Source organism: Pipistrellus kuhlii, unplaced genomic scaffold (assembly GCF_014108245.1).
Source record: "Pipistrellus kuhlii isolate mPipKuh1 unplaced genomic scaffold, mPipKuh1.p scaffold_m20_p_2, whole genome shotgun sequence".
NCBI lineage: Eukaryota > Metazoa > Chordata > Mammalia > Chiroptera > Vespertilionidae > Pipistrellus > Pipistrellus kuhlii.
The window spans coordinates 48253419-48271839 of NW_023425515.1; the positions used below are offsets into that span (position 1 = coordinate 48253419).

General features: G+C 37.0%; 1 protein-coding gene across 3 annotated transcripts in view; it reads left to right on the top strand.

Annotated features, from left to right (window-relative positions):
* SNX4 (sorting nexin 4) overlaps positions 1 to 18421 on the top strand; it is a 64463-nt gene that overhangs the window by 12735 nt on the left and 33307 nt on the right. For all 3 annotated transcript variants that reach the window (XM_036447104.2, XM_036447103.2, XM_036447102.2), the window contains exons 3-6: positions 419 to 554; positions 632 to 781; positions 1815 to 1862; positions 12288 to 12343. In XM_036447104.2, coding sequence (XP_036302997.1) covers positions 419 to 554; positions 632 to 781; positions 1815 to 1862; positions 12288 to 12343 — 390 coding nt within the window. The remainder of the gene's footprint in view (positions 1 to 418; positions 555 to 631; positions 782 to 1814; positions 1863 to 12287; positions 12344 to 18421) is intronic.

An 18421-nucleotide genomic window follows, 5' to 3' on the forward strand; every position in this document is an offset into this window, starting at 1 on the left:
CATATATTGTAAAATCAAGTATATATTAACTGAATACTTTGAGACTTTTAGAGTGTTCTAATATGATTATTTCTCTTGAGTCCAATTTGTTTTCTATAACAGAAGGATATAACAAAAGGAAAGTGGTTAGGAGTGAGGGCTTTGGAAGCAGGTGGGTCTGAGTGCTGTACCCACAGATTGTTAAGATTGTATGAAGAGTCCATACTGTGCAGCTGCTCCCTCATCTGTAAAATGGGGACAATAATTCCTGTTTCACAGGTTCGTTGTAAGGATTAAGTAAAATAATACGTGAAAATTTCTTTACTTAGTAACTGGTTCATAAACATTCAGTAAATGGAGTTATAAAATTTAAAGGATGTTGTATGCATGAATTGGTGTTTTTAAAAAATAATAGCAGTCTTATTCTATTTCTTTTCAGGTCAGTGGAACATATTGATGGTCCAAGTGTGTTAACAGACTCGCTGTGGAGGCGGTATAGTGAATTTGAGTTGTTGAGAAACTATCTTTTAGTTTACTATCCACATATTGTTGTGCCACCTCTACCAGAAAAAAGGGTAAGAAGTGAAATGGCAGTACCATTAAGAAGAATTTAACATTGAGACTATTCTTCATGATAATTTTGTTTACCTAGGCAGAATTTGTTTGGCATAAACTCTCTGCCGACAACATGGACCCAGATTTTGTGGAAAGGCGACGAATTGGTTTAGAAAACTTCCTCTTGAGAGTTGCTTCACATCCCATCCTTTGTAGAGACAAAATCTTCTATTTGTTTTTAACACAGGTAATTTTCTTTTATCTAGTATTTTTAAAAAAATAATTTGACCTGACATTCTTAACTTTTAAATTGTGTATGCTTGTTCTTTTTTTCTTTTTTTTAACTTAAAAAATTTTTTTTTAAATTACGGTTAACATAAAGTATTATCACATAGTGATTAGACATTTATATCACCCTTGTAAGATTGTTGGAATGCTTATTTTTTTAAAAAATTTTATTTACTGATTGAGAGAGGGAGGGAGGGAGGAAGGCAGAGGAGGAAGAGAGAAACATCGACCTATTTATTATTCCACCCATCTATGCAGCCATTGATTGATTCTTTATGTGCATTGACTGAAAATTGAACCTGAAACCTTTGAGTATTAGGATGATGCGCTAACAACTGAGCTACTCGGCCAGGGCAGAATGCTTATTCTTTTTTTTCCTTCTTTTTTTTAAACAATTTTATTGATTTTTTACAGAGAGGAAGGGAGAGAGAGAGAGAGCTAAACGTTGATGAGAGAGAAACATCGACAAGCTGCCTCTTGCACACCCCCTACTGGGGATGTGCCCGCAACCAATGTACATGCCCTTGACGGGAATCGAACCTGGGACCCCTCAGTCCGCAGACTGACGCTCCACCACTGAGCCAAACCGGTTTCGGCCAGAATGCTTATTCTTAAAGTTATTTTTTGAAGCAGCTTTGTTGATCTGTATGCATTTTTGTTTGTTTTGAATTTTAGAATTATTGGTTATATTCTTTTGGCTAGAATTTTTATACTGAAAAATACTAAAGACAGTGATTTTTGGTATCACTTAATGATATCAGGGTTACTCTTTAGTTCTTTTCAAGCCCAGATTGTAAAATCTTGGGTTCATCTTTTGGTAATTTTTTTTTGAATCTGGATTGAATGTTTAATTTTGAAGTGAAAATAACTATTTTTAACCCTTTCCCCCATTTCCCCTTAAAGAACAACAGAACAATAGGTCTTTTCTCCAATTTGAAATGTTTCTTATGTTTTATTTTGCAATGATTTCTAAAATTAACTTTAATTTTTAGGAAGGTAACTGGAAGGAGATTGTGAATGAAACTGGGTTTCAGCTGAAGGTAAGAGTATTTGTATGAAATAATTTACTGTGTCCTTTAATGGTTGCCAGAACAGTAACATGCACTTAGTGGGTACTTGATATCGAATGAGTGACTGTTGGGAATAGGTCTTGCATCTAAAATCATTGGTAGGGTTTTCAAGGAAACACTAATTTAATTTTGATTTGTGTTATTTTGGTTACTAGTGAGACTATAATGGACATATTTATGAATTAATTCTATTAGGAAAAGAACATTTTGAAGCAGTAATTTAGATGCAGTTGTAGATTTTCTATACAGTATACTCATATTATACTTTGCATCTTTTTCCCCCCTCTATCCTTACAACTGCCACTCGCAGTGATGCCCCCGGTAATTGCTCACTCTTTATCAGGTATGAACGATGTTTCTGAAGAATTGAACTTGGGTTTTCCAGTCTTGATAAACTAAAAGATGAGCCTTTGGTCTACTTCTTCCTCCTTGGACATGGGGTCAGTTTTTTTTGTGTTGTTTCTTTTTTAATCTTCACCTGAGGATATTTTTCCATTGATTTTTAGAGAGAGTGGAAGAGAGGAAAGACAGAGAGAAACATTGATGTGAGAAAAACACATTGATTAATTGCCTCCTGCACGTATCCTGACCAGGGCCCAAGCTGGGGAGGAGCCTGCAACCAAGGTAGAGGCACCATGCCTAGAATCGGAGGCCAGTTTTGAGTAGGCACAGGAGTCATTTTGAATTCGCATTTGTTAGTGAAATAGGCTTATTTAGTTTTTGTGCAGCTTTTTAAATTTAGTCATTAGAATTAGTATTTGGGAATGAAATTGTTATCTAAAAATTGAAGAGCCTAGTGATGATAAGATGTTCACCCTAACTCCACTATATTCTCTGTATTATCCCCAAAAGTAATATAATAGTGTTTCTTGTAAGTTTCCAGGTCTTCATCTTTTGTGTAAATTAAATAGGAAAGTAGGAAAATATTTAGTCCTAGTTGGTCTCAGTGGATAGTGTCGGCCCCAGGATCAAAGGTTTCCTCATTTGATTCCAGTAAAAGCTGTGTGGGAGGCAACCAATCAATGTGTCTCTCTCACATCAATGTTTCTCTCTGTCTCTCCCCCTCCCTTTCATTCTTTCAAAAAATCAATGGAAAAATATCCTCCAGTGAGGTTTAACAACAACAACAACAACAAAAAACCACCAAAAAAAAAAAAAAAACACAAAAAAAGGAAAATATATATAAATTGATAAACGATTCAGATGATAATATATTAGCAAAAGTTTACTAGGTCTAAGTAACAAGAATAAAATGTTTTTGCAGTAATTTTGAAACTAGAGAAATTATGTATTGGTGCATAGCTATTTGAAATTTAGTATAATAAAACTAGACGAGAAAATTATTTTGTGCACAGATAATATAAATTTGCTTAATTTTGTCATAATTGATTCTAATTTATAAATAATATATTTTAAAAATATATATTTTTATTGATTTTAGAGAAGGGAGAGGGATAGAGAGTTATAAACATCAAAGAGAGAGAAACTGTAACCTCTCGACTCATGGTTTGATGCTTAACCACTGAGTCACACTAGCCAGACTAATTTCGAAATATTTTCTTGGCAGATTATATGAAAAAAGATAAAAATTTCTTGGCAATAATTTATTACTTTGTAGTACTCAGGAAGAGTACTAGAGTTTTAGTTTAGAAATAGATTTAAAGCCGAAACCGTTTTTGGCTCAGTGGATAGAGCGTCGGCCTGAAGGGTCCCAGGTTCGATTCCGGTCAAGGGCATGTACCGTGGTTGTGGCCACATCCCCAGTAGGGAGTGTGCAAGAGGCAGCTGATCGATGATTCTCTCTCATCGATGTTTCTAACTCTATCCCTCTCTTTTCCTCTCTGTAAAAAACCAATAAAATATATTTTTTTAAAAAAAGAAAAGAAATGGATTTAAAATAACTCCATTGTTTTGGTGACATCTCTTAATATAATGGAAAATTTTAAATTTTTTAGTCATTGATTTAGTTATTAGTTTAGTATCTAGTTATTACTTATTTGTCCTTGAACCCAATTCTGGCCATAACTTTGGTAACCTTGATGAAACTCCTAAATTTCTTTACCCATATAGACTACACTGTTTACAGGTGTTGAGTCTTAAGTGTAGGTGCTGTTTAAATATCCAGATATATTGTATTTGGCCAGCCTTATGGTATAACCTTGGTTTTGCTTTTATAAACTCTTTGAAAGGTAACAGTATTACAATATTAGTAATTTGAAAAGTCATACTTAATGAAATAGATGAGAAGTAAAATGTATGGAGAGAATTTGGAAACTCATATATCTTGCTGCATTCCTTATTTTACTGTGTGCTATTTCTTGTTTTAAGTCCTTCCTTTTATTAAGGAAATAAGACCTTTTTGGGTTTTGTTTGTGTGTTTTGTTTGTGTATGTGTGTGTGTGTGTGTGTGTGTGTGTGTGTATATATATATATATATATATATAATTTTTTTAGAAATATATTTTATTGATTTTTTTACAGAGAGGAAGGTAGAGGGACAGAGCGTTAGAAATATGGATGAGAGACATCGATCGCTGCCTCCTGCACACCCCCCACTGGGGATGTACCCACAACCAAGGTACATTCCCCCAACTGTAATTGTACCTGGGACCCTTCAGTCCGCAGGCCGATGCTCTATCCACTGAGCCAAACTGGTTTTGGCTAAAAATATATATTTTTATTGATTTTAGAAAGGAAGGGAAAGTGTGATAGAGATAGAAACAACAATGATGAGAGAGAATCGGCTGCTTCCTGCATGCTCCCCACTGGGGATCGAACTGTGCTCTTCTGGTTCATGAGTTGATACTCCACCACTGAGCCACACTAATCAGGCAGTGAGATCTTTTTGAACCACCTCAAACACATGTACATGCATGGATACATAAAACATACATATGTGATGTTGTCTACATACACTGCGTGGCCAGATTATTATGATCTCTGAACGCATAATCTAGCCACTCAGTATATATATATTAGAGGCCTGGTGTATGAATTTGTGCATGGATGGGGTCTGGCCAGTCTGGCCAGGGGGAGGGGAAATGAGCAGTTGACTTGCCTCCCTGCTGGTTGAAATCCTGGTCGAGGGGATAATATTACTTGTTTGTCCTTTTATTATATAGGATATACACTGAGTTGCCAGATTATTATGCTTCCAGAGATCATAATCTGGCCAATCAATGCATATACATATATATAGTTACCTTTCACTTATCTGAAGGTCATGTATTTGGCAGTTACAATTAACCTGATCATAGTTGAAAGCTGGGATTTAAGCAAAACTAAGTTCAGAGATGCCATTCCAGCTACTTGAGCCACACCAACCAGGGCTATTCCCATTTTTCAGATGAGGAGCCGTAGAAAGTAACTTATCCATGATCACATAGTTGTAAGTGATGGAGTCTGAATCTAAGTCTAGAACTAACTCATAGCTCTTCTTTTTTTTTTTTAAATATATTTTATTGATTTTGTACAAAGAGGAAGGAAGAGAGATAGAGAGTTAGAAACATCGATGAGAGAGAGTCATCGATCAGCTGCCTCTTGCACACCCCCCACTGGGGCTATGCCCGCAACCAAGGTCCATGCCCTTGACCGGAATCGAACCCGGGACCCTTCAGTCCCCAAGCCGACGCTCTATCCATTGAGCCAAACCAGTCTTGGCTGAGCCAAACCGGTCTTGGCACAGCTCTTCTTAATTACCATTCCATATTACCTCTCTTCACCTATTTGCTATGTAATAAATGTATGTAAAGTTGATTGGTAGAGGAAGTGTTGGGAACTGTTTTTCAATGAAAATAAAATCATTCTGAATCACAAATATTTATTTATATATATATATATATATATATATATATATTTAAAATATATTTTATTGATTTTTTACAGAGAGAAAGGGAGAGGGATAGAGAGTTAGAAACATTGATGAGAGAGAAACATCGATCAGCTGCCTCCTGCACACCCCCTACTGGGACTGTGCCCGCAACCAAGATACATGCCCTTGACTGGAATGGAACCTGGAACCTTTCAGTCCTCAGGCTGACACTCTATCCACTGAGCCAAACCAGTTTCGGCACAAATATTTATATTTTTATAAGAATATATATTTTTAAAATATATTTTATTGATTTTGTACAGAGAGGAAGGGAGAGAGAGAGAGTTAGAAACATTGATGAGAGAGAGTCATCGATCAGCTGCCTCTTGCACACCCCCTACCAAGGTACATGCCCTTGACCGGAATCGAACCCGGGACCTTTCAGTCCCCAAGCCGACGCACTATCCATTGAGCCAAACTGGTCTCGGCTATAAGAATATTTGACCTTGGCTATTAGATTGTCATCTTGGAATTGAAATATCAGCTTATTTTTATTTTCTTTCTTTTTAGACATCTTTTAATTTAATTTCTAGTTTGGGTCTATACGATTAATATTTTCTTAACCTGTTAACTGAGTGGGACCTATAAATATGTCAAATGTAAACAATATCAGGAACGGGTAGGACATATGAATACGTCCTTGAAATATATGTTGCACCCCGAGAGGGACGGTATATATTTTTTGTAATCTTTTAAAAAATATATATATATATTATTGATTTTTTACAGAGAGGAAGGAAAGGGGAGGGATAGAGAGTTAGAAATATCGATGAGATGAGAGAGAAACATTGATCAGTTGCCTCTTGCATACCCCCCACTGGGCATGTGCTGGCAACCAAGGTACATGCCCTTGACCGGAATCGAACCGGGGACCTTTAGGTCCGAAGGCCGACGCTCTATCCACTGAGCCAAACTGGTTTCGCCTGTTTTTTGTAATCTTTATCATTGTTTGTAAAATTTATAATTTTTTAATTCGACGTGTCCATTTTTTTTGTTGGTATTTTCTATTTTTTTTGTAAAATGAAAATATATATATATTTCATTTATTTTCATTAAGTATAAATAAATAAAAAAAACTTAAATTACGTCCTCCGGGCATGACGTACTGACACGTCCTAGTGAAAGAGTACGTGCCCGTTATAGGTTGCGTCATTAAAAAGGGAATTCCCTGGTTAATAGGTTAAATCTTTTTGGAGTAATTATTATACCCAGCAAGATAATTATAAAAATGTAGTTTCTTTTTATCTGTGTTCTATTTAATATAAACATGAAAAACAGACCTATTGTTGTTATGTATTGGTGTTCCTTCTTTTTAAAAATATTATTTATATAATATTTATTAATTGATTCTGTAAATTCAATTCAGGTTTTATCTCTACAATAATTAACATACTAGTATAAACTAATTAGTCTAAAGTAATATTTTGCCTTGGCTGGTTTTGCTCAGTGGATAGAGCATTGGCCTGAGGACTGAAGAGTCCTGGGTCATTTCCAGTTAAGGGCACATGACCTGGATTGTGCGCTTGACCTCCAGTGGGGGGTGTGCAGGAAGTAGCCATCAATGATTCACTCTCATCACTGATTTTTCTGTCTCTCTTTCCCTTCTTCCTTCCTCTGTGAAATAATAATCCCATCTAATAAAAAAGTAATATGCAAAGTAACCATCCATCAGCTACACTAATAAGCCACACCCACCAGCCAATCAGGAGTGAGTATGCAAATTAACCCAATCAAGATGGCTGCAGCCTCAGAGTGAGCAGGAGGTTTGGGTTTCCCTGGCAATGGAGGAAGCCAAGCTTTTTGCACACCCTGGCTGGCCCAGGCCTCAAAGGCTACAAAGTATCAATTGTAGAAGATAGATAAATCCCAACAAAAATGGCAGCAGCCACTGAGTTGGAGAGAACAGGAGGCTTTAGTTGCCACAGTGATGGAGGAAGCCAACCTTCAGCAGCCCTGGCCTGCCTTGGCCTCTGCTCAAGGCTACAAAGTTTTAATTATAGAAGATAAATAAATCCCAACAAAAATGGCTGTGGCCACAGAGCAAGCAGGAGGCTTGGTTCTGCTCAAGGGTACAGTTTCAATTATATTGTAGAAGATAAATAAACCCCAGATACCAGGGCCTTCGCTTGAGTTGCCAGGGGTTTGGCCGACCTGCAAACCACCACATGGGCATGTGCTGGCAACCAAGGTACATGCCACAAGGAAACCCCCACCCTGATCCAGGACACCCTTCAGGGCAAACCAGCTGGCCCCCATCCATTCACCAGGACTCTATCCCATCTAATAAAAGAGTAATATACAAATAGATGGTCACTCCAACACATAAGATGGCTGCCCCATGAGGTCAAAGATCCTGCCCCATGTGGATACAAGATGGCCAGCAGGGGAGGGCAGTTGGGAGGGACCAGGCCTGCAAGGGAGGGCAGTTGGGGGCGATCAAGCCTGCAGGGAAGAGCAGTTAGGGGTGATCAAGCTAGCAGAGGAGTGAAGTTGGGGCCGACCAGGCCTTTAGGAAAGGGCAGTTGAGGGGAACCCAGGCCTGCAGGGGAGAGCAGTTGGGGGGGACCAGGCCTGCAGGGGAGGGCAGTTAGGGGCAAATGGGCTGGCAAGGGAGCGGTTAGAGGGTGATCAGGCTGGCAGGTAGAAGCAGTTAGGGGCAACCAGGAAGGCAGGCAGATGAGCAGTTGGGAGCCAGCAGTCTTGGATTGTGAGAAGTATGTCCCAGATTGGAGAGGGTGTAGGCTGGGTGAGGGATATCACCCGCACCCCCCCTCCCCCATGCACGAATTTCGTGCACTGGGCCTCTAATAATATAACGATGATGATGATTATGATATCATTTTAACTCAGTTAACTCAGTAAGTTACTTATATGAAAGTGTCATTCATGTGCCCAAACCTTAAATGAATTTAGGTTGACCCAGAAAAATCTGGAACACTTACTTGGAGCAGGGACTGCCAGATACAAGAACTGGGCTCCTAGGATCTCTGCTAATCTGTGTATTACAGGAATTCAGAGAGCCAGTGTGGAGATTCTAAATGCTAGGTGGGGCCCGAGTGTCAGGTATCTAGTAGGTACCGTTGATACAGTAGTGAAAGCTGGAAATAAGTGCCATGTTTTTATGGAGCATATACTTTAGTAGTTGGAGAATTTAAGTAACATACTTTAAAGTTGTTATAAGTGATATAAATAAAAGAATTTATCACTGGAAGAGTGTGACAGCAGAGATTTTTCCCCCCCAGGGTTATTTTGAGATAGGTAACAAAATGGAATACTTTTGAGAGTAAAAGGGGGCACTATTAACAAGTAGATTAGGACACAGATGTAGACCAGGACTGTCCTGGGAAAACTGGGTCAAGACAAGGTCCAGGACAAGGAATGCAGAAATATTATAGGAATTGGAAAGGGAGGGGGGTGGTGGGCTGGCAGGTTTTAAAGGACAATGTGGGAAAGGTGGTAAGTTGGGGCTATAGAATAGTCACGAGTCATTTTCTGTCATTCAGCCAACATTATTGCATGTTCGTGTTGTGCCAGGCATAGGAGGCATTGGAATATAGCAATGAACAAAAGAGAAAACAGGTTAAAGTGTTGCCATGGCAGTGTTATGCAACTCCAGGGGGCACTATTAACACTGCTTTTTAAAAAAAGGTCTTTCATCCTAGTGGACAGCTAAGAACAAGTAAACAACTAAGATGAGTTCAGATAGTGGTTGTTAAAGGAAATAAAATAGGGTGGTATGAAACAATTATGTAAGTGGTTTAAAATTTTTTTTATTTTTCACATTAATGTATTTTTTATTATATTTGACATACAGTATTATATTAGTAGTTTCAGGTATACAACACAGTGATTCAACACTTATATATCTTACAAAGTGATTACCACAGTAAGTCTAGTATCACTGTCAATTACATAGTTATTACAGTATTACTTTATTCCTATGTTGTACATTATGTCCCTTGACTTATTTTATATTTGTAATTCTCTAAGGGCTTTTTTTTCTGATAAGATGGATAGTAATCTGTCAGATTTGGTATAGTCCAGGTAGTTTTCATAGAGATCTAGCTTTGGGGAGAAATTTCTGGTTTGGTGACAATTAACAAAAAAGAATCTATAATAACAAGTGTAATTTGCTAATTAGACCTGATGGCTTTGCTGGTGCTTCAAGGGAAGCCCGGTGCCGGCAGCCAGGGGAAGAAAGGCCTACTCTTGCACGAATTTCATGTATTGGGCCTCTAGTGAGTGAGTGAGTGAGTGTGTGTGTGTGTGTGTGTGTGTGTGTGTATGGATTTCAGAGAGGAAGGGAGGAGAGAGATAAAAGCATCTTTGAGAGAGAATCATTGATTGTCTGCCTCTTGCATGCCCCCTACTGGGGATTAAACCTTGACCTCCTGGTGCATCATTGAGCCAAACTGGCTAGGCTGGTTTAGTGACATTTTAGGCAACTTTTTTTTTTTGGAGTCTTGTGAAAGGATGAGCTGATTGAGCTGGTTGTAACCTGACAGAATCTGGTAAGCAAAGGTTAATAGGATGGAGATGGTTTACATTTGATACTTCTAAATTGGTAAATTGATGGTAATAAAAGTAAAAATTAAGTTGGTAGTATTAAGAAGTATGAGATTCAGGAAAAGGTACAAATGAACATTTTTTTCTTTACTGATGGCTTTTTATTTGTTTTGAGCATCTTCACCTGAGGATAATTTTTCCATATATATATGTATGTATGTGTGTGTGTGTGTGTATGTATATATATATATATATATATATATATATATATATTTTTTTTTTTTTTTTTTTTTTTTTTAGAGAGAGAGTCAAAGGAAGGGGGACAGGGTGGGAGAGAGAGAGGGAGAGACACAAAGAGAGAGAGAAAGATGAGAATCATTGATGTGAGAGAGACACATTGATTGGTTGCCTCCTTTATGCTCCCAGACTAGGGTTGGGGATCGAACCCTCAGTCCTTTGGTGTGTGGGCTCTAACCACTGAGATGCTGGCCAGGGCTTTACTGATGGTTTTATGTAATTTCATATTCATTAAAAAAGTCACATTTGCATGTGACTATGATATCATTAACACTTTATTATTTAGTGATTTTAATTATCTTAAAGAACATAGAAGAATAATATATGCCTTAAATTAAAAGTGCTTTTATTTGTGAGGACTTGCATAAGCACTATTAGCTGGCATGCCCTTGAGATGTAAGAAAGATCAAGAATTGGTGAAATACTGATTTTAGAAAAAAGAGTTCCCTGAAATCAGTGACAAATTGAGCTTTAGATATTCCTTTTTATTTTTTCTTTAGATATTCTTGATAGCCCTTTGAATTTCTTTTGGTCTGAAGTTCTGGGAGGCTAAATAGCATATTTGTTACATTTAAAATTTTTTCTTAGCCATGTAATCTGGGGAGCCCTAGTATTTTTGTCTTCTTTGTTTGTTTGATTATTTTGGGAATATTTGTAATTATGGGTTGGACTAATGTAAAATTTTTAAGCTGATCAGGATTTTAAAAACTAAACCATATTATGAAATTGATTCCTGCTTGAGCTACATTTTATTTTATTTACTTATTTTTTTAAAATATATTTTATTGATTTTTTTACAGAGAGGAAGGGGGAGGGATAGAAAGTTAGAAACATCGATGAGAGAGAAATATTGATTAGCTGCCTCCTGCACGCCTCCCACTGGGGATGTGCCTGCAACCAAGGTACATGCCCTCGACCAGAATTGAACCTAGGACCCTTCAGTCCTAAGGCAAACGCTCTAGCCAGGGAGCCAAACAGGTCAGGGCTTGAGCTACATTTTATTGGGCCCTATATTTTCTGTGGTTGGTCAGAAAAGTTTATGGTGTTTTGTTTCTTAAAATAAGAATTTAGGATAGGATTTGGATATATTAAGTATAAATTGATATAATGAAATGATTACTTAATGTTGATTCCTCTGCTCCTCTTTTGAAAGCAATTATCTGGCAAAAAGGAAAGTGTTATAACATTTTCTGCCAACTAATAAGTAATTTGATGTCATTAGCTTGTTTCACTTTACTTTAGTACAGGCATTTCCATATTTCTTTACTTTCTAAAATACCTATGAAAATGAGAAAAACTAATGTATATTTGGTTTGCCCGAGAATTATCCTAAGTAATGCATAGGCTTCAAAGTAGTCATTTAATTTAGTTTATAAACAGATTATTGTTTTTCTTGATTTGGAGAAAAGTAAACTGCTTTTGTTACATGATCTATTCTGAGTTATAGTAATGCAGAGCTAAATGACTTACTGTGTTGGTGTTTACAGTTGTTTGACTTCGATGCTATTGAATGCCATGTATTCAGCTTAATTTACAGCATTATTTTTGTCCTGTTTTAAAAAATAACTGCTAAGCTTTTTTTTTTTTAGATATGTTGAATGTGTTTGACACATATGATATGAAGAAAACTAAATCATCTTAATTCTAAAGAGAAAATAAAAACTGTTTGGATTTATACCCTGAAATGTAATTATATTAAGTGAATAAATTATTTTTTCCAGGCAGACTCCAGGTTAAAAGCGCTTAATGCAACATTCAGAGTGAAAAACCCAGACAAGTAAGGTTTTGTTTTAATAACAGTTACAATGTTGTTTTGAATGGTGTCTATCAATCTATTTAATTTTTCATTTCTGAATGTATGCACTTCATTTACTAAATATTTTAAACAGTAATTCACATTTAGTGAAATCCTCCTGTAGTTTAAAATTGATTTTAAAATTTGCTAACTTTATTGGGTTTAAGGTTGTAACTGTCTGAAATTTTAGAAAATTGAACCACTGATTTTTCCTAGAATAATTTTTTAAATGTTGTGGAAGGTATCAGAAAAATGAGAAAAGCAATTTTAATTTCATGTAAAGTAGCTTTTCTTATACAACTTTGCTTGGCAAATATGTTCAAAGGTCAAAAGAAGAAGATTATATATTACATACATATTTTGAAAATAAACTTTCTACTTTGCACACCAAGAAAATTTGATACACAAGCTTATAATGTCATAGAGATGTATTAGTTACTTGACTTCATTAATGTCACTTTGGCATTTTTTGGGAGTATTTCTATGTTAAAGGAAGCCAGTATATAAGTTTATTCTTTTTAATCCTCATCCCATGACATCCTTATTGATATTAGAGAGGAGGAAGGCTGGGGGGGAGAGAGAGAACATCAGTATGACAGAGAAACATCTATGGGTTGCCTTCCCTTACACACCCCGACTGGGAATTGAACTGGCAACCTGGGTATGTACCTGACCAGGAATTGAACTCAGAATTTATGTGTGTACAGGATGCCTCTCTAACCACTGAGCCACACCAGCCAGGGCTAAGCTAGTATATTCAGAAATAACTTTTCTTGGTATAATACCTAGGTATTTCTTAGGATTTTGATTTTGATCCTTCTCTGAAGTTGGTGGATAAATTAGGTTCTTCATTATATGTATTTTTTTTAAAAAAATGTTAACATTTATTAATAATACTTTGGATTTTCACCTAGTATTTGGTTCAGCTGAATTTTTTCATTTAAAAATTTGCTTATGCACATGAGGCTTTTCCATTTTTAGCAATTAAGTTGATAGAGTCTGTTGGAAATTCTCTAGTTAGGGCTAAATTTAGCATTAATTTCTACATAATGTAAATATTTGTAGCAGACAAAGGCCAAGTTTGCACTGTTGGACTATTGGATAGCCTATTATGCCTGACTTTATAAAACATAATACATTAACATGATGCCTTTGGTTTTTAAGATAAATTTTTAATTAAAATATAAATAAATATATTTTTTATAAATAAACATTTTAAATTTTTGTTAAATTGGAAATTGTGATGGTAACCATTGAGGTGTTTTTTAAAATAAAAAAATATTTTTTATTAAATTTTTTATTGATATTTTACAGAGAGGAAGGGAGATAGAGAGAAACATCGATGAGAGAGAAACAGTGATCAGCTGCCTCCTGCACACCTTCTACTGGGGATGTTCCTGCAACCAAGGTTCAAGCCCTTGACTGGAATCAAACCTGGGACCCTTCAGTCCGCAGGCTAAAGCTCTACTGAGCCAAATCGGTAAGGGCTATTTTTTTTTATTTTATTTTTTATTTTTTTTTAGAAAGAGAGAGAGAGTGAAGCATCGATTGGCTGCCTCCTGCCTTTATACTGGGGATTGAGCCCGCCACACGGGCATGTGCCCTGACTAGGGATGGAACTGGCAGCCTTTTAGTGTAAGGGTTGGCACTAACCAATGAGCACACTGGTCAGTGTAAGGTGTTTGCTTTTGTTTGTTTTTAATCGACTTTATATATTAAGGTGGTTTTAGGTTCACAAATCTGAGCAAAAATTACAGAGTTCCCACATACCCTCTGCCCCTACACATGAACACCACCCCTGCATATGCATAGCCTCTCCCAGTCTATCAACACCTCTCAGTAGAGTGGTCCATTTGTTATAATCGATGAGCCCGTATTGACACATCATTGTCACTGAAAGACCGTGGTTTCCTTTTGGTGGTGTATATTATATGGGTTTTGATACATGTACGCATTATTTTAGTATAATACAAGGTATTTTCACTGCCCTACAAATCCTCTTTGCCCTGCCTATTTATCCCTTCCTCCCTACAGCCCTGGCAGCCATTGAACTTTTTACTGTCTCCATATTTTTACATTTTTCTGGGATGTCATATTATATAGTATGCAGCCTTTTCAGATTGACTTGTTTCACTTTGTAATGTGCATTTAAAGTTCCACCAAGGTTTTTTTAAGGGTTAAAAGTGACATCCATGGTATATAAGAGATGTTCTCTAGATTAAGAACTAAAGTTATGTCACCCTTTAGAAAGAGCTTTGGAACTCTAGCTGGTTTGGCTCAGTGGATAGAGCATCGTGCTGCAGACAAGGGTCCCAGTTCAATTTTGGTAATTTGGTTGCAGGTTCCTTCCCTGCCTGGGCCCTGGTCAGGGATCGTGCAGGAGGCAACCAATTGATGTGTTTCTCTCTCATCAGCATTTTTCTCTGTCTTTCCCTCTCTCTAAAAGTCAGTGGAAAAATATACTCGAGGGAGGATTGAAAAATAATAATAAAAAATAAGAGCTTTGGAAAACTTACAAGAAAAATTTATGACAGTGATAGATGTACATTCACTAGAGGAGCTGGTAGATAAGACTTTTTATTTTATTTATTTATTTATTTATTTATTTATTTATTTATTTATTTAAATATATTTTATTGATTTTTTTACAGAGAGGAAGGGAGAGAGATAGAGAGCCAGAAACGTCGGTGAGAGAGAAACATCGACCAGCCGCCTCCTGCACACCCCCCACGGGGGATGTGCCCGCAACCAACATACATGCCCTTGACCGAAATCAAACCCGGGACCTTTCAGTCCGCAGACCGACGCTCTACCACTGAGCCAAACCGGTTTCGGCTATTTATTTTATTTTATTTTTTAAATATATTTTATTGATTTTTCACAGAGGAAGGGAGAGAGATAGAGAGCCAGAAACGTCGATGAGAGAGAAACATCAACCAGCTGCCTCTTGCACACCCCCTACTGGGGATGTGCCCACAACCAAGGTACATGCCCTTGACCGGAATCGAACCTGGGACCTTTCAGTCCGCAGACCGACGCTCTACCACTGAGCCAAACCGGCTTCGGCAAGACTTTTTACAATAAATTAATATTTTAATATTAAAAATTTTTTCAATTGAATGTTTTCCAACTTAATGAAAAATATTTTGCAAATTGAATGTTTGCCTTCCCTTTTTTTACCTAACTTGGGTTTTCTAGATTGGTAATTTTTGTTGTTAATCCTCACTGAGGTTATTTTTTTCCATTGATTTTTAGAGAGTGGGAGGGAGGAGGGGAAGAAGGTTGAGAGAAGAAGAGAAACATTGATGTGAGAGAGACACATCGATTGATTGCCTCCCGCACATGCCCCAACTGGGGCTGGGGACCGAATCTGCAGCCCAGGTGTGTGCCCTTGACTAGGAGTTGAACCCACGACCTTGTGGTTTGGGGGCTGATGCTCTCACCATTGAACCACTCCAGCCAGGGCTAGATTGCTAAATTTTATTTACTATCCGTATTATATACAGTCACATGCCAATTAACAACAGACTACCTATATGATGGTGGTCCCATAAGAATATAATGGAGCTAAAAATTTCTGTTGCCTTGTGATGTAGCCATCTCAAATGTCATAAGATAATGCATTACTCACCTGTTTGTGGTGATTCTGGGATAACCAACTTACTGTATTGCCCATTATATAGAAGTACAGTACAGTACAGAAAATTATGTACAGTACAAAATTCTTGATGATAATGAATATGTTACTGGTTTATATATTTACAAACTATACTTATCACTATTTTAGGGTGTGTTCTCTCTATGTTAAAACAGTTTGCTGTAAAACTGTATGTCATGTTACACTGACAGCATTCTAATACACCTTATGTTTACAACATTTATTGATTTCATCATTTTCTCTTGCACTTGATTTAATCTCATGTCATTTTGTACAGTTACCTACTATACAGGCTTGTAGCTTAAGGAGCAGTATGTTATACCTGTGGTGTACAGCTGGTGTGCCACATATTTTTAAAACATGCACTACCTGACTAGTCAGGGGCATGGACCTGTTTTCCCTTAGATAATCAAATAAAAAAATGACAACACTCAACACAACAATAACTATCAAGTGTGAATGAATAAAAATTATAACTTTCTTTTTTGTCAGATCGACAAAAATATATTTTTTGGTGTAACATAGAATTTTAGTAATTAGCTTATGTGTGCCATAAGATGAAAAAGGTTGAAAATTACTGGGCTATACCACTAAGATTTATGTAAGTGCACTCTATGATGTTCACACAATGACAAAATTGCCTAACAAGGGATTTCTCAGAACATATTTCTGTTAAGTGGCACATGACTGTATAAAATTTTAAATCTGATCTGATGATAAACATAACCAAGGCAGTTTTTTACTTCTAAGTTCTTGTTAAAGTGTATAATGTGTTATTAGTAATATAATTTGTTTGCCTTAATTTCTAGATAAGAGAATTATCTACATCAGTCATTATTTAACAAATTCTTAATATATAGAAACTTTGTCCTATATCTAGCTAGACCAATAGATTATTTTTCATGCCACTACTAAAATACTTTGCATCACTAAAATACTTTTATTCTATCCTTAAAATCTAGAAAACCAGAAAGATTATTTCAGAGTGATTACCAAAATGATACTTGCTTCATGCATATTTATCTTTCTTAAAACTAGACTGTTTAGACCAGTGAAGAGGAAGATCTTGGTTGGGTCTTCTACTTTTATGTGGCAATATTTATAGACAATATTTAGTATGTAGACTGAGTGATTAGTAAGATGTGTGGGATGAAACTGGGGGCGGGGGAAATACAGATGGCACCCGGGTTTCCATCTTTAAAATGCTAGGGAACATAGGGAGAAAGATTGGGGGAGGAGGAGGATAAGATGAACTTTGGATATGAGCAAGTATAAATGCCTGCTAGTCAGTTGGCTTTATAGATCTGGCATTTAGCGGGGAGAGTTGGGCTAGAGGTAGACATTTGGAATTCAGCAGCATGTGATCATAATTGTGAAGCTTTGTGAGTGATGAGTCCCATAGAGTGTAGAGTGACTGGTTGATTGTAAGATGGCTGAGGATCTAGGACTGAACCCTAAAGAAGCCATCTCTTTAAGGGCATTTTCCAAAGTGTAATCTGAGAATTCTGAATCCTGTGGGCAAGTTTTTATAAATTCAGGTTCCTGAGTCCCCCATGACCTCTGTGTACACTTGTGGTTATTTATAAGTCTCTCTTGCTAAAAGGCCCTCAATAGTGTTTTTAGAAACACTTTAGGCATTCTTTGCAAACTAAAGTTGGAGTGTAAGAGATGGGTGAAGGAAGGAGTACCCAAGGAGACTTTAGGAGTAACCAGAAAGTAAGAAGAAAATCATGAGAAAATGACACTGATGTCAAGGGAACCAATTTTTGAGGAGGATGAGGTCAGCTGCTACATTGCTGGAAGGGTCAAGTAAGATGAGGACTAAAGTAGATCAGTGGATTTTAGCAACATGAAAATAGTAGTAGGTGAATTGCTCATATCCAAAGCTCAACATGGGAGTTAGGGGCGCCAACGTGGGAGTTAGGGGCCGAGCAGTGAACAGAAAAGGAAGAAGTGGTTATTGCTAGAAAAACAATGCCTTATGAAAGTGTGGCTGTGAAAGGAGTGGGTATTGAGAAGATGTTAATAGGGGAATTTGTATGTATGTGTAACCAGGAGAGGCCGTAAATTTACTGATATATTAATGAGAAGGAGCTTGTAGAGAGAGGAAGTGAGAAAACAGGAATGTGGGATATCGCTGGGATAGAATCTGAAGTATTGGATGGGAAGAAGGATAGTTGAGGGAAGGAAGAAATGATGTGATATTGGAACGTTTCTAAGTTTCCTAGTAGGAGGTGGGGGTAGAGATAGTTCCTATCTGATGGCTTCTGTTTAATCTTTGAAGCTTGTTAGAGAGTGACAGGTGGTGGTATCAGAGGTTTCAGGTGTTGGAGAATGACAGTTATTACCCTGTTTCCCCGAAAATAAGACAGTGTCATATTAATTTTTGCTCCCAAAGATGC